The sequence below is a fragment of the Chanodichthys erythropterus genome, chromosome 16, assembly GCF_024489055.1.
Source record: "Chanodichthys erythropterus isolate Z2021 chromosome 16, ASM2448905v1, whole genome shotgun sequence".
In the NCBI taxonomy this organism is placed as follows: Eukaryota; Metazoa; Chordata; class Actinopteri; order Cypriniformes; family Xenocyprididae; genus Chanodichthys; species Chanodichthys erythropterus.
The window spans coordinates 6,699,915-6,716,425 of NC_090236.1; the positions used below are offsets into that span (position 1 = coordinate 6,699,915).

At 39.1% G+C, this 16,511-nt stretch overlaps 1 protein-coding gene across 1 annotated transcript in view; it reads left to right on the top strand.

Annotated features, from left to right (window-relative positions):
* Positions 1–595: 595 nt before the first annotated feature.
* Positions 596–16,511, top strand: part of gpc1b (glypican 1b) — a 109,349-nt gene continuing 93,433 nt past the window's right edge. The window contains exon 1 of the mRNA XM_067363519.1: positions 596–1,087. Coding sequence (XP_067219620.1) covers positions 943–1,087 — 145 coding nt within the window. The 5' untranslated portion in view covers positions 596–942. The remainder of the gene's footprint in view (positions 1,088–16,511) is intronic.

The following is a 16,511-nucleotide window of genomic DNA, read 5'->3' on the forward strand; positions in this document are numbered from 1 at the left end:
CCTTTAAATATGTGCCTTTCCATTATTTTCCTCGATTTTCTATTTTTAAACCACACATAACTGGAAAAGACCCGATTTGTCCTCGTGCTTATTTGGGGCGCATCAGAACAGATTAACATTTACACTACAGCTGCATTGAGGTCACGTGTTTTCGTCGTTGAAGTAGATGAATTTTAAAAACTCATTAGACCCCGTTTACCTGTATTAAGTGTCATTTTGCTTCCAGGTGTAAGCGAGGACAGGATGCACACTTTGTTTTTTAAATGTTTTAAAAATAGCAGGACATATGTTCAGTGTAGGCTACATTTCATTTTAACGTTATGTTGCAATCCTATAAGAAATTCCCTAGGATTGGTTCTAAAGTTTGATTCCAAACTGAATCCTATAAAGTTCTCACTGTATATCCCTTTGGACTACACAAAAATTCAGCATAATGACATGTCAAAGTCAGCTCAAAACCAGAATTTCACTAAATTACGTAAGGAATCTCAGAGATCCTTATCCTGTCCTAAAGGAGAGCCTGTGGGGAAATGGAATCCCGTCTTCATTGGCCAACGGGTTGATTTGATGCAACATCCTGTAGAGGATCGCGGCGGCAGCGGCAGACGAACCCGATGCCCTGCAGTTGGTGCCTTCGCTCGCTCGCGCGCCCTCCCGCCCCGCTCCGCCTCGCACTCGACCGAACCCGAGCGCACAGACGCGTCTCCGAACTGTGTGCTCCCGTGAGCTCATGTCATTCCTCCCTCTCCTCTCCGTCATCTCTCACACCGGACCGCGCTCTCCTTTTTAATTCAAGCTGTTGCCACTGAATAAGACACAGCGCGTGGGAGCGAACCGGTGCGCTTTTGGAAACGGGAGATTGATTTCGCTGTGGATGCGTTTATCCGCTGCTCTTCGCCATAGGATTTGATTCGCACATCACGCTTCTTTCTTCTGTCCAGGATGGGTTTTGTCGTGCTGGTGCTTCTGTGCGCTCTCACCGGGCTGGTGTTCGGGGACAGTAAACCCAAGACATGCTCGGACATCAGGCAGTTCTACAACAGCAAGGGGTTCAATCTGAACGGAGTCCCGCAAACAGAAATATCCGGTAGGTGAACCAGTCCTACTGTTGTTCCAGATTTCAGCGTGAATGACAGTTGTGAATGAAGACACTGGGCACAGAGGGAAACTTTAATGCAAGTAGCTACAGTGCGATTCAAATGTATTTTAATAAATATATCAAGTTTCATTCATACACAACACAATGAATTCAAAGTGCAATAATACAGATTTTAAAATGGTGGCAAAGTATACAATTATTCATAATTCCTACTGGTCAACTGTTGTCAAATGATATGATAACATGGTTTATATATATATATATATATATATATATATATATATATATATATATATATATATATATATATATATATATATATATATATATAAACATGTGAGTTTGACATTCCCACAGGTCTTTGGACTTTATCATTTTCCATGACCCAGAATTCCGTAACAATTTCCCAGACTGTTTCTTCTGCTGTCAGTCGGTTTGAGTGTGTGGCATGGTTACAGAGATTTACTGGTGATTATGAGCTTTCTGCAGTCGCTTCTGGTGTGTGTGTATGTGTGTGTGTGTCAGGGTGGAGTATCATCTCATCCAAAGTTGCTCCATGAGGGTACAGTTTTCACTTTTGATTTTTGAGACACAAAGTAAGTTGAAAAGCTGAAACCTCCGGATGTGCTGTGTGGTAAAAGTGCTTTCACACACAGAGAAGACCTTGATTTCTCTTTGTTTCATTGAATTTTTCTATCACCTTAGATACTGTGCTCAGCACTGCAGCCTGAATGTATTTTTACCCATCATCCTCTTGCACATGACGCACAAGCTGATCCCGGCCGGTATTCCCTAATGATCAGAAAGTGTTCTCCATTTAGAAGATTAATAGAGGTGAAAATCCGACGTTAGCGACTGTACGTTAATGTGATGGAGATATTATCCTCATAAACACGCACAGCATGTCCAGACGCATTCAATCAGAGTGATGCATCGTTACCATCGCTTTAATCGTGGTAACATCACCAGTGAGGGCTGTGTTTGGACAGCACACTCTTACACGTCTAAGTGATGGTGATCAAGCCCCTATCCCTAACATCTCAACTAATGAGATTTAATTGAAAGTAATTGTTTAAGAGTCAAGAGTTTCCCTCAGGAGATGTTCTGCTATTATACTGCAGCTTTTTATTAAGCACTGATGTTTCTCTGGCTCTCCACTCAAAGAGCTGACATACTTGTCCTCCCATGCGTAAAACTGCGGGAATCTGATTTTGGTTTTTGTGACTATTAAAGTTGCATGACTGTTGTCAGCTGTCTGAACAGGAAATCTGGACACAAACTCGGATCTTCTTTAGCAGTTTCTGTGACGTTAATGGATCCGCTCGTTCTCGCTCTTTTTCCATTCTTTCCTCTCCCGCTGCCAGTCGGTGATCGGCATTAACCTTAGATGGATGAATTTCATTCAGGCTGTGACTTTAATTTTTGATAGGAAAAGTCTTAAAAGCTTCATTTGAATTTCTAAGGCTGGATTTGAACATTCAGCTGGATTGTATATCATCTTTCGCTCTGACTCATTTGAGATGAACTTGACACCAACCCTGTGAGAGCAACGTTTGGCCCTTGGTCATGTTTGTGAGTGTGTGTGTTTATATTTACTGTGTTTTATCTAGTAGAACACCACAAAGCTCATATAAAAGCAGCTGTCTTCTATCAGTCCCCATGCATTCTCAGAAGTGAGTAATGATATTCCCCTGGTGATCCGAAGAGGGGATCCCACCTCGGCGAACTGTGGCACACCCTGCTAATAGCCCAAACAAGCCGAGCGGCCCACACCAGAGCTTGACTTTGACAATACACAACGATAATCTCTACCTGACCTCATTTCAAGAGTGATTCAGTGACATATCAGGTCAAGATGGCTCCTGTCAGTTCTTGTTAGGCTCATATCAGGAATCATTTTAGGAAGCCAAGCCAAGTTCAACTCATCTTTGTCACAGCGTACTTCTTATTTTCCTTTTTCTTGCTCTCACCCTCCTTGTTTAGTAGATGGAGTTACACCCAACGTAAAGGCTATCATCTTGTAAAATCTTTCAAATTGTTTTGATGCAGTTGAAAACAGTTAGGGAGCATATCATTGCCTAATATGCTCCAATCATAGATCACATTACTGGAATTGTACTTGCAAACACCCCTTATCAGATTAGCGGACAGTCTTATGTTTTTCAAGAACTGGACATTTTGGCGATTATAATATGTGATGACATAAAAAAAAAATCTAATTGGTTGGAGGTGTGGCATTGTAGTCAGTGCAGTTTCTGACATATTGAGCCACGGTTCTCATGTGGCCTACCAAGGTTTAAGCCCAGCCTGCATAAAATGTGGGAAAAGTTGATAATTTATCAAAATTTATCATATATAATAAATTAATTATATTAATCATGAAAATATATTTATATGTACATTTTATGTATAAATATAATCTATATAATGTATATTTTCTCTGTTGCTGGTCTTTATTAGTATTATTATTATTAAAATAATATATGAATTTGTAATTAAGAATTGATCATTTTTATGCTATATGATTATTTATTAATTTATTTATATGCCATCTGACTGAATTCACCTTCTGAACTCAATTCAGTTTCACTCAGATCTTTATTATTATTATTATATAATTTTAATATATATATATATATATATATATATATATATATATATATATATATATATATATATATATATATAATTAAAATATATATTAAAACTATATAATTATAATATATTAATATATAATTTAGAATTTATCTTTTTTTTTTTTGTATTTTTATAAGTTCCCCTTCTGAACTCTTATTATTATTTTAACATATAATTAAAATATATATTATTATAATATACTAATATATAATTTAAGAAATTATGTATTTTTTATATTGTATGAAAGTTTATTTATTTATTTGCCAACTGACCCCTTCTGAACTCAGTTCAATTTCATTCAGTTCTTTTATTATTATTATTATTATTATTATTACTATTTATAAGTTTTAATATTGTATGAAAACAAATTTATTAATTTATAATTTAATTACAAATTAATTTATAATTTATGTATTTACTCACACAGGATGTCACCTGTAGCCTCTCAAACCACATTCACCGTGATGATGACGTGTAGCGCCCCCTAGCTGTGACTCTAGAGTCGGCAGTGGTCGTAAAGCAGCTGTCATTAGTCATGTTTAAGTCATGGACACAGGCGAGCATGAAAGCACTAATGAGGTCCCTGAGCCGTGTCGGGCCCACTGGATGATGGCCGCTAGTGCATCTGCTGGAGGCAAATGATGGTTGCTCGAAAGCAAAATGGCCCATTGTAACATCATAAACTGCAGAAGTTCTTTGTGCATGAATATTTCAATATTTAAGTTGCATGAGTACATTTGCTATAGGGCATGGCACAGAATTCCCCTTTTTATTCATGCTGTGTGAGTGTGTGTGTGCATCCAGAATGCATTGTATTTTGTATTGATTTGTTGTAAGTGTGTACTGATTTGCATTCATTGATTTTAGGGGTCACGCAGCATGCTTTTACAATAAATTTGTGCACTTATCCTCCAAATCCATAGTAAGATGAATCGAGAATGGGGTATTCCTAGACTCACACACATACTCACAGACACAGAGTGAAGTGTTTATAGTGCTGATGCAGTAGATGTTGAAGGCATTAAGCCGTAATCTGCCCTCTGGAGCCTGAAACTCACCACATAGTGTTTGATGTCATGCAGAGCTGAGAAACTGCTCGGCACACTGCAGCAATGAAGGAGGAAGAGAAAACTGATATTGAGACTCTCATTCCAATCTGCCGCTTCTTCTGTGCTTTCTGTCTCTTAAAACAGAAAAAACAGATGGTTGGACTTTAGAAGTTTTAGTATTTTATTAAATTGTCTCTTGATGTTTTGTTCCCTTCCTGATGCTTTGCTGAAATGATTCTTATGGCTAGCAAGCATATGTTGTGTTTTGGATGCTGGTGTGCTGGATAGTTCATCCAAAAATTAAAAATGGTCATCATATACTTACTCTCATGTTGTTCATAACCTGCATGACATACTTTTAGTCGTTCTTTTCCATGCACTTACAATTAATGTAGACTAAAGCTTTCAAGCTTCAAAAAGGTAGCAAAACACCATAAAAGTAAAAAGGGTCCATGTGCAGTGATGGGGAAAGTTACTTTTAAAAGTTATGCATTACAATATTGCATTACTCCCTAAAAAGTTACTAATTATGTTACTTAGTTACTTGGAAAGTAATGCGTTACGTTACTTTTGCGTTACTTTTTCTCACCTGGGCTGAGGTCCATCTCAAAGTCACATGTTGTTTTTGATGCGCATCAAGGAATTTATTCGGTAAAAGTGTTTCCATCAGAGTTTATATGCATGTTTTTGTATCGTGTAAAAATGTATCTGACTCAGTTGAGCTCTTAAGTTTTTTATGCGCATAAAAATAGGTGGATGGAAACATAACTAATGAGTTCGAGAGGAGTTTGATTTATGAATGAATCATTCAGACCTGATTCATTGAAAAGATCCAACTAAAAAGAGTGATTCCCTTTTCATATGAGCGAGAACAGATGTTTTTAATTGAAGAAGGTCACATGTTTGGAATGATGAGGTGGAACAAGGGTGGGTAAAAAATCTTTTAGGATAAACTACATTTTTTAACTATAGCTTAACCAGCATGGCTATCTTTAACAAGGCTGGACCAGTTTGAATTAGCATTGTCCACTTGTCTTTTCAGCAGAGCTGATCTCTTATCATGGATTTGTCTTGAGTGTAATTGTCCGTTTTTAGGGAGACCCTGAGTTTCTTGGTAATTGGTAAAACATAAAACTATGTGTCTATACAAGACCTTGGCCTCTCTCCCAGGATGCAATCCACAGCTGAATATGATACTTCTGAAATCAGATAACACCAGGACAGGACCGTGATGTAAATCTGCAGTCCAGAGTGAGGCTTATTGAATTATCTAGCCACTAAATATGACAAACTGACTCAGATTGTAATACATGCAGTGTAATGTAGTTCTCAGCCTTCCTGTGAGTGAAGGACTTGCAGCCCTCCCAGAGGAGAGAGAGTCCAAGGTGACATTTAGACGAAGACATTTTTGATGGATTTGCTATTGTGTGACATCCTTTGAGGAGAGAGAGAGAGAGATAGAGAGAGAGGAAGGGTCACATTCTACTACCTGTATAAATACATGACATAGACTGAATGACATGGCACATACTGATAAACTCTGAACGTGGCATGGTTGTTGGTGCCAAACCAGCTGGTCTATGTCACTTATGTCACCTAATCATACTTAAAGGGGTGGTTCACTGTTTTTTTTCTTGGCTTGATTGTGTTTATGGGGCGCAGTTTAACATGTCTTAAGGCCTTTGCACAGTCCGAAATTCGCATGTGAAACTTTCGCACGTTAAAAAATAAATTCGACCTCACATTACGTCAATCGCGTTTGCACACTGCCTCCGAAACTTTCGTCCGTCAAAAAAATATTCGGATCAGATTCGATTTTTCTGCGTTTTTCGCATTCGTGGCACGCATTTTGAGAGACGTTTTGACAATTCAGAGCCACCGTACACGAACGCAAAAATCCAGAATGCCATCTGACAAGTTGATCCACATCATCTACAGCACAAAACAGCAGCACTGAATGACAAACAACGTGCGGAATACAAAGAGACTGAATATAAAGACAGATTGTGCTTTATCACGCAGCTCCTTGATGAGGGGAACTCTTCTTTCTCTCTATACAATCTCAGAATTGAATGGACCCAGTATTTTCTCTTTTTAAGAAGAGAGGAGACAACTAAATCATGCTCACTGCTTGAAGACTTCATTTGTATTGTTTTGCGATTTTTTCGCAACACATTTATTTTTACGCATCAGACTCAGTGTGCAAAGGCCTTTAATGCTTTGTTTTTGTTTTTTTAAACTGTATTTTTTATATATTTTACCTTTATTCTACACCGCTGTTTCCATTGTAATTTTAACGGCTGGATTGACTTCCTTCTTCTATGATACCACTCCCTCCGAAAGACGCAATGTGCTCAGATTGGTTAGCTCGCCCAGTGTATTTTGATTCGCTGAAGCATCCGGAAACACCACGCCCCTTACCATTAGTTGATACATGTGCTTCAGTGGAAATGTAAATAATGGCATCCATATTATCAAATTGAGCCCGAATCAGACCCAGATAGCAGTAATGATGAAAAGGGTCAAGCAGAACCTCTTAAAGCACGGTTTATTTCCGGTTGTATTTGTGTCCAAGTGTTTAGATATGCTGTCACTTGACTTGCTGTGATTTGAGTGACTTTGGCCAATTTGTGATGGCTAGAAGACTGGGTCAGAGCATCTACAAAACTGCAGCTCTTGTGGGGTGTTCCCAGTCTGCAGTAGTCAGTATATATCAAAAGTGGTCCAATCCAACAGATGAGCTACTGTAGCTCAAATTGCTCAAGAAGTGAATGCTGGTTCTGATAGAAAGGTGTCGGAATACACAGTGCATTGCCATTTGTTGTGTATGGGGCTGTATAGCCGCTGACCAGTCAGGGTGCCCATGCTGACCCCTCTCCACCGCTGAAAGCGCCAACGATGGACATGTGAACATCAGAACTGGACCACAGAGAAATGGAAGAAGGTGACCTGGTCTGATAAATCATGTTTTCTTTTACATCACATGGATGGCTAGGTGTGTGTGTCGCTTACCTGGGAAACACATGGCTCCAGGATGCACTATGGGAAGAAGGCAAGCCAATGTGGAGGCAATGTGATGCTTTGGCCAATGTTCTGTTGGGAAACCTTGGGTCCTGCCATCCATGTGGATGTTACTTGACACGTACCACCAACCTAAGCATTGTTGTAGATCATGTACACCCTTACAGGTAAATGGTATTCCCTGGTGGCTTTGGCCTCTTTCAGCAGGTTAATGCACCCTGCTACAAAGCAAAAATGGTTCATGAATGGTTTGAGGAGCACAATGAGTTTGAGGTGTTGACTTGGCCTCCAAATTCCCCAGATCTCAATCCAATCAAGCATCTGTGGGATGTGCTGAACAAACAAGTCCGATCCATGGAGGCCCCACCTCGCAACTTACAGGACTTAAGGATCTGCTACTAACATCTTGGTGCCAGATACCACAGCACACCTTCAGGGGTCTAGTGGAGTCCATGCTCACAGGTCAGGGCTGTTTTGGCAGCAAAAGGGGGACCAACACAATATTAGGAAGGTGGTCATAATGTTATGCCTGATCGGTGTAGTCTTTTTTCTTAATATAACATACTTAACTTAATTTAGTTGACTTTAAAGTTTATATATAACATTAGACACCTGTATAACATTAGACACTTGAATATTTTGACGGTTCGTTTCATCCCAATGAAGCTTAATTGGCCCTGACTCTGAGCAAGACTCACACAGTGTTCTCTGGAAAGCAGTTTAATCTTTATAATCTTAACCACATTTTCAGTTAGCCTCGATGATTCATTGTAAATTCATTGCAAAGTACTAAAACTTTACACTGCAAGTATGCACACATTGATCTGTTCAGACAAGGTGTTTGGCTGGTTAGCCTGGCTTAGTTAGCCCCTGCTGGTAGATGCTGTGACTACACCTACACTTTGTGCTTTTAATTAAAAGGGAGTACTTCCATTCCTACAGCTGCCATATTGCAGATTCGCCTATTCATTTTTCAATTAGTGGTCCATTACCTCCTCTTCGAAGCCTGTTTACACCTCAAAGAGAAAGAAATCAAAAACAAATCCACATTTTATGTATGTATATGTTTTTGTTTATGTATTTGAGATGAAACAGGCTGGCATATGGCTCATTTCATATTGTTTATGGAGGAAGTTAGCAAGACGCTTAATGTTACAGCAGTTACGTTATGAAACTGTGATTTGGATGACATTTGGCTGAGAACCTAAATTCAATCTATGACTCCTGATTGCTGTAAATTTTTGAGTTATGACTTAGAATAACACAGCACAGCCAGCACATGGGGTTCCTGTAACGACTTTCTGACAGAACAGCAAGTGTACGAGAGCTTGTGGATTCTTAGAAATTGTCGAGTCTTGTTTTAATTTTAGCATGCCTTAGTCTCTGGCCTGACACTCCTAACAGCAGCCTAACTTTAACCTCTGGAGACTAAGCGCAAAGCTTCTCCAGATTTAACGGACAAATTAAAAGAGTCATTACATGCTCTACAATCTGAAGGAAGTACAGCGAGAGCATTCTGGGGGATTTGGAAGAGCAGTGTAGTTTCAAATGTGAAACTCAATGGGGCTTCCTGTTAAAGCTGGGCCGAACTCCACTTTGGATATTCACAACAGCGAGCTTGCAGTGGGGAAAACGTGTTTGGTTTGGCTGGGCTAACAGCAGCTGTAGGGAGGTGTGGGAAAAGGAGAGAGATTTCACCCCATTCATTATGGGAACATCTGACGTAATAATGATCGCTAAAGGCGCTTATGAGAAACATTCAGCTTGTACAGCGACCTCATAAAAATCACCCAAGCACCAGTTCTGTGGAAAACCTGCAGGTGGAAGCTGGAAAATGACACTTCACAAAATTTTCTCACAGAAAAATGATAATTCTGTCATCATTTACTCACTTTCATATTGTTCCAAACCTGTATGACTCTTGTTTGGAACAAAAAAATAAGATATTTTGGAGAATGTTCTAGCTGTTGTTGGCCATAAAATAGACTGCCATGCCATATTTTGAATGGTTTTTCCATCTGTCATTGTTGTATCATTTTTTTTTTTATTTATTTATTTTTGGATTAAAATCAGAATGCATTTAAATGTGATAAACAAATAGTACATTTTATTCATTTATTTAAAACAGAATACATTTACATGTAGTACAACACATACTATCAGTGTATTGATTTACTTATATACACATACAAACAAAAGAAACTCTAGTTGGTTGCTCAACTCTTCCTATGTAAGTGGGCAGTTCTTGAACAGAAAAAGCTGCAAAGTGGACCAGACTTTGTCTCAAGTCTTGTTACACAACATTGTGTGGGCTGGTTTTCATTATCAGTCTGCAGAAGGAACCAGTGAGAAATAGAGAGATTGTGTGTATCTGTTAAATCCAGCTGACAAATTGGTTACTTAACCCAGAAAACAAAATGTTTTGCAGTTCATAATTTCGTAATGCCATAGTTGTGTAGTTTCCTTCTCCTTTGGCTCAAATATTAATTTATTATGACTCCGTATTTCCGTGCTTCAGAAGATGAAGTGTCTTTGAACAAACAGTGCGCTAATTGCAGGCTTTGTCCTCCCTGAGGCAAACGAGGGTTAAGTGCCGCGTTGACGGCTACGGTGGAGATGGAGAGGGATTTTCATGACTCTAGTTCATGGGTCAGAGTTACTTGGGAATTAACCAAAGGTCACGTTAACTGAATATTTTTCCATCATTGACTGGTTTCTTTTTTAGCAGTGACGGATAAATCTAAAGGCCGTCCGTGATTTTGAGAAATCACACTGAAGCAGAAAGTATACTTTATTTTTTTACGTGTACACACACAGTCAAACGCATAGCCTTGGAAAGTATACTTAATTTGACTCGTTCGCATACACAGGTGTTCAATGCATGCGCAGTTTTGAGCAATCTCTCGCCACGAGTAACATCCCATGTAAATATCTCTGTACTCTTTCATGCTAGAGTTGATAAATGAGGGTAATTTCTAACCTCTTCACACAATCTCTCGTCTATATAGGCCTCCATTTTCGCTGTATCTTTCATGCGTTCCGCTCTGTTCGGTTTATACAGTTTTTCTTCAACTACCCTGTGAAGCCTTCACATCACGGTTGCCACCTTGTGGATAAACTAATTACTGCAAAAAAAATTAAATGTGCTTTTATGGTTACTTAAATCCAGTGGAGCGTGTACAGTACGCACAAACCCTTCTGATGGTGAAATTGGGTAGTTTTTTAGTATTTAAAAAATAGAGATATGCTATTTACACTAAGCAGTTTAAGCAGTATTCTCTGCTCTCAAATGCTGGGGGCGTGTCCGCTGTCGGCGCTGAAACCACACCCACTCGCGAGAGCTGCCGTCGAGAATGAATCCAACATACTAATGTATAGAAACAAAAGAATCACGTTAGAAGGTTGCAAAATTTTAGTTACTGTGGACTACCTACGAATTATAACATAAGCACACAAGGCAATTTACACTCATTAGTGGGCACGTACTGCCGACTATTGTTGAGTCGACAGATGTCGGCGCTGCGAGATAGGAGGATGAAGGCCAGGACGGGAGAGACTCTGTGTGGCCCCATATCAACGGTTGTCGGTGAGACAGGAGGATAAAGGCCGAGGCGGGAGATAGTCTGTTCAGCCCCATTCACCAATAACAGCGGATTATCAGTGAATCCCAGTTGTCTCTGATGAAAGTTTGTAAAACTATCCAGTGTAAAATGATCACTGCAGAGACAAAAGTAATCCACCCCTTCTTCATATCATCATTTTTAGGAAATTTAAATATGGAGACTGAGCTGTTTTGTGTATTACCGCAACAAGGTAATATGCATTTGCGTGACGAAGGCATTACTAGCTAGCAAAATGTAGGCTGTATAACTAATGTTAATGACACTCGAGATTGAGCGGGCCAGCCGCTGTAGCGTTAGAGGCAGCGCCATGCTCAGTGCGTCATCGACAGTTATAGTTTTTTGAAAAAAAAAACAAAAAAATCCTGAACACAGAATTGATGAAAAACTGTATAACGCTCTAACTTTACAATTCAGTACTACATAGTTCACAGTCTTTGTAATGTGTTTCAGCAATACATTTGTAACATTTATAATGTGTTTTCTCAGAATTCTCAGATTTGACTTTACAGGGACTTGAGTGACCCAACCAGATATTGGTGGGTGGAGCTAGTGTACTGTAAATAGAGTTTGCCAACAAGGGATGCTATTTGCACTTAGTTTAAATAGACACTCCGATGTATTTTTTTAATGTATTTTTACATATTGAATTTTGTAATATATTGTGTTGTTCATTTTTGCCCGCACAAAAGCTATTAAAAGTCTTATTTTTATTAAAATATGAAAATTGATATGACAGGTAATAGATTATGACAGAATTTTTATGACCCTGTCCGTCAAAATGAAGTCTAACATGACCTCTGGAATGAACCTTCAACCTTTGTGTTGGCAGTCCAGATCTTTACCATTGAAACCACTGAAATGTGCAGGAGACATTAGATTGATGAAGCACATACTGTGGTTTTATGTCCCTGTTCATTTTCTTTATGGAAAATATTATTTCGTCCTTCCTCTTATTTTTTCTTTTTTTTGACAAAGCATTTCTTGACTGTCTTTTTTGTGAAATTCACCTTTGACCTTTGCAGGAGACCTGTAATTTATTGAGGCATCACAGTACTAGAATACTATTTGGCATAAATATAAAACTATATTTATCACAGTCATTTTTAGTAAAGATGCTCCAATAAATGATGCATTCTGCCAAAAAGTCTCTGAAGAACCAATAAAAGCAGCAACATTCTGCACACATGACATCAGTACAGGTACAGTTCTAAAGCAGGACAGATGCTGTCATCATCTTCATTTGTAATTTCTGCACTGCGCAGGGAATTTCATCACAAATCTTCAAATGCCGTCAGTTTTTTGCATCGTCTTTTAGAGACAGGCCCTCGAGAGAGGGGAGTGAGATATATTTTGTTCTCTGAGTTTGATGAGATTGATGTATTTTTAGATGTGCTAAAAGCTCTGGGCGATCCATTTATTTCTCTGATTCTCTGGGGAAACAGCTAACATTAAGATAACAGCACAAAAAGAAGTATAAACTGTCATCTCATGCAGCAGACTGTGTTTAATTAGAGACAAAGCTGGCGTGGAAATTCTCTCTTGTTTTCTCGTTTGCTATTTTTATTTCTCTCTTTCTCTATTTCTGTTCCTCTGAGCCAAAGTTGTTCATAAATAATACAGATAATCCAGCTTTGTTTTGATGTATATAGTTCATGCTCAGTTGAGTTTGTGTGTGTGTGCGTGTAGGTGTGTGTGTGTGTGCGTGTGTGTACGTGTGTACACAGGCCACAGAGTGTGTTGGACACTTAAGTCACACTTAAAAATGTTTGAGGCGAGCACTAACCCCCTCTGGCACGTCTACGCCAAAAAACAGCACTTGCAAGTTGAGCTGCGCCGACCCGACACAATCTCGCCTCATGTTCACGTTCATGCGAGAGTGACAAAATGCTTTACGGCAATTCAAAAACAATGTATATATTATGAGTTTATAAGACAATTTCGAAAATTACCCACTTCCATCGAGATTTCTTGTACTGTGTTTGCAAAACTACTGTGCTGGTGAGCGTTGTAGTCGTTGTAGTCCAGAGCTGCGCTTGGAGTATTTACGACAGTGTGATTCACTGAAGGAACCTGTAGGGGGAGCTTCGCAAATCTTACCGAGTTCCGCTTTTTTTATTGTTTTTTTATTGTTAGCACAGCTCTGTCTCTTTAAATCCCATGTTAAGTGAAATGACCCTGCTGGAGGGTGATGGCCCACTGGCTCTAAACTCTTTCCGTCTCTGTCTGCTGATTTATATAATATGCATGTTTCCAGTATGATGTCAGAATGAAGTGGTTTCCAGTGGAGGTAGTGCAGCGTGTCACCAGAGTGGATTAGTGGTTTTGTTCATTGGGCATATCAGGAGCAGCTTTCCAGCTTTCTATCTATCTATCTATCTATCTATCTATCTATCTATCTATCTATCTATCTATCTATCTATCTATCTATCTATCTATCTATCTATCTATCCATCCATCCATCCATCCATCCATCCATCCATCCATCCATCCATCCATCCATCCATCCATCCATCCATCCATCCATCCATCCATCCATCCATCCATCCATCCATCCATCCATCCATCCATCCATCTATCTATCTATCTATCTATCTATCTATCTATCTATCTATCTATCTATCTATCTATCTATCTATCTATCTATCTATCTATCTATCTATCTATCTATCTATCTATCTATCTATCTATCTATCTATCTATCTATCTATCTATCTATCTATCTATCTATCTATCTATCCATCCATCCATCCATCCATATAAATGGGACTACATATGTCATGTGGATGTTGAAATATGGATATTAGTTGACAGTAGCAGTTGTAGCTGATCAGGTTGCTCCCAGAGTTTTATGGCAGATGTAGCTGGTCAGTGTGAACCAAGCTTCTCTTAAATTAGTCCAGCATATAGAGGGAATCTGTTTGTCTGGCTATCACCAGACCAAGCTCAATTTTAAATTGAACATTGGTCTGGGGAGTCTGCTATGTTTTTTTAAATGCACAAGAGGCATGATCAACGAGCATTATTCACGCAATTGGATAGTCCTTCAACCAATCAGATCAACGATCCAGGTGACGTACTTTGCAGAGTGAGTACGTAACCTCCAGACAGGTTTAGTTTGTATTGGTTTGTAGCATTGATCAGCGGTTTGCAGAAGCAGCAATGGCTTCGAGCGATTTTTGCAGGTTGTGCAAAAAAACGAAAGTGAGTGGTATTTACACCCACTCGTGCGATTTGTTTGCTAAACTAAAGAAGTCATTCAGCATCGTTGAGAGGTTAAAAGGAATTGGATTGACGGTCGTGCTTGCCGTCGCTTCTCTATCGTCATCGTGTTATACCCGCCAATAGCGAGCAAGGTGGATAAGCCAGTCTGTGATCGGTTCCCGCAAAAGTGTAACAGACACAGTAGAAATGAATGTACAGGTTACCAGACTGGGTTGCCGGGCGAAATCAAATCGCTGGCAGATCAGGCTGGGTTTACCCAGTCTATGAATCTGTATCTTTGGCTGTGAAAGGAGGTGTTCTCCTCTGTGACCCAACCACATGGCATCACTCAACAAAATTGAATCACAAATCCACACGGGAGGAAAGAAAGAAGGGAGATGGATGGGATGGGGGAGAAAGACAGTAAGAAAGAGAGCAATGCTGACACATCAGTTTTATCAATGGTTCTCCTTAAAGTCATTACAGTACATTACATCTCACCACGACACAAGTCCATCTCTTTGTTGCTTTGTATAGAAATAGAGAGCTGATTTACAGTGTATTAGAAAACCTATCCCTGTTCTTTCAGCCTTGTGTTTGAACTTCAAATTTATCTGTAAATAGGTTTTCCATCCACTATAAGTAAGAATACACCTTGATAAGATGGAGGCATACTGTTAAAAATCGGAATGGTGCTGCCAACATGCTTGAGTGCATGTCTTCAATTTCCACGTCTTGGATGGGTCTAATTGACAATTAAGTTGTCAGCAGTTTAATAGAATTTGGATAATGGAAGTAGAAATACTATTTCACTAAAGAGAGATTAATTTTTAACAATTAAACATAAACATCTCTAAATCCATCAGACTAGACCAGCTGGGCCAGTGAAAACCAACTTATTGGCCAGATAAGACCTGCAAACCACTTACACTCTAAGAAGAGTCTGTAAAAAATAGGGTACAATATACTGTCTTATTGTGTTATGAAGGAATTTTCAGTATTGGTTTTGTCGGTTCAGTGTGTTACCGCTGTTGGTGTTTGTTGCCATTGGTCATGTTCAGTTGCGTTTGTTGGGTCTTGTAAGTGACATACTTTAATCTGGTGATTGCCCTTCTTACAGTGACAGGCGAAGACGTCCTGTGCTGCTCTCTCTCTTGTGTAAATGAGCCAGTCCAGCTGTTGGGAATCATAGTGATTAGCATTGTTACATAAGCAAAGTGATTTCTGACTGTTGTTGATTTTGTCTGACGTCAGGCATGACCTATTTTGTTTATGCTGGCTGGGTAGCAGGGTGTTGTGTTTGTAGATGAGAAAAGTAGGGAAAAGGACAAGGTGAAGTGAAATGAGAGAGTAGTGATATCACATACTTGCTCTTTCCAGCTCTGATATTGACCTGACTGCACACAGTATGTGTGCCTGGTGCACACTGTATGGTTCTGGCTCAAAATGATCACTCTTTGGCCCTGTATTAAGATGCGTTTTGATCGATGAGGTAGACTTAACACTGAAAATTCAACAATATTACTGATCTGCCTGCTTTGACACCATTGTATGAGAAATGAACTCAGCTGGATGATGACATCACTGTTTTCTCCAGAGCTGCTGTATAGATAAATGAACTAAACTAATAACTAATGTTTTTTACAGTGGAAATGATTCAATATTGACCTAACTTAAGCTGGACAATGAAGCTATTTTCTTCTAGAGCTAAACAAACTTTGTTACATTATTTTCCTACTATCACTGTGAGTGCTGCTTTGAAACAATCTGCATTGTAAAAAGCGCTATATGAATGAAGGTGACTTGACTTCTGTTTATACCTAGTGCTTTAATCCGTCTCTTTTGTCCACTTTCAACCACATCTGTCCTGATTTCTTCAAG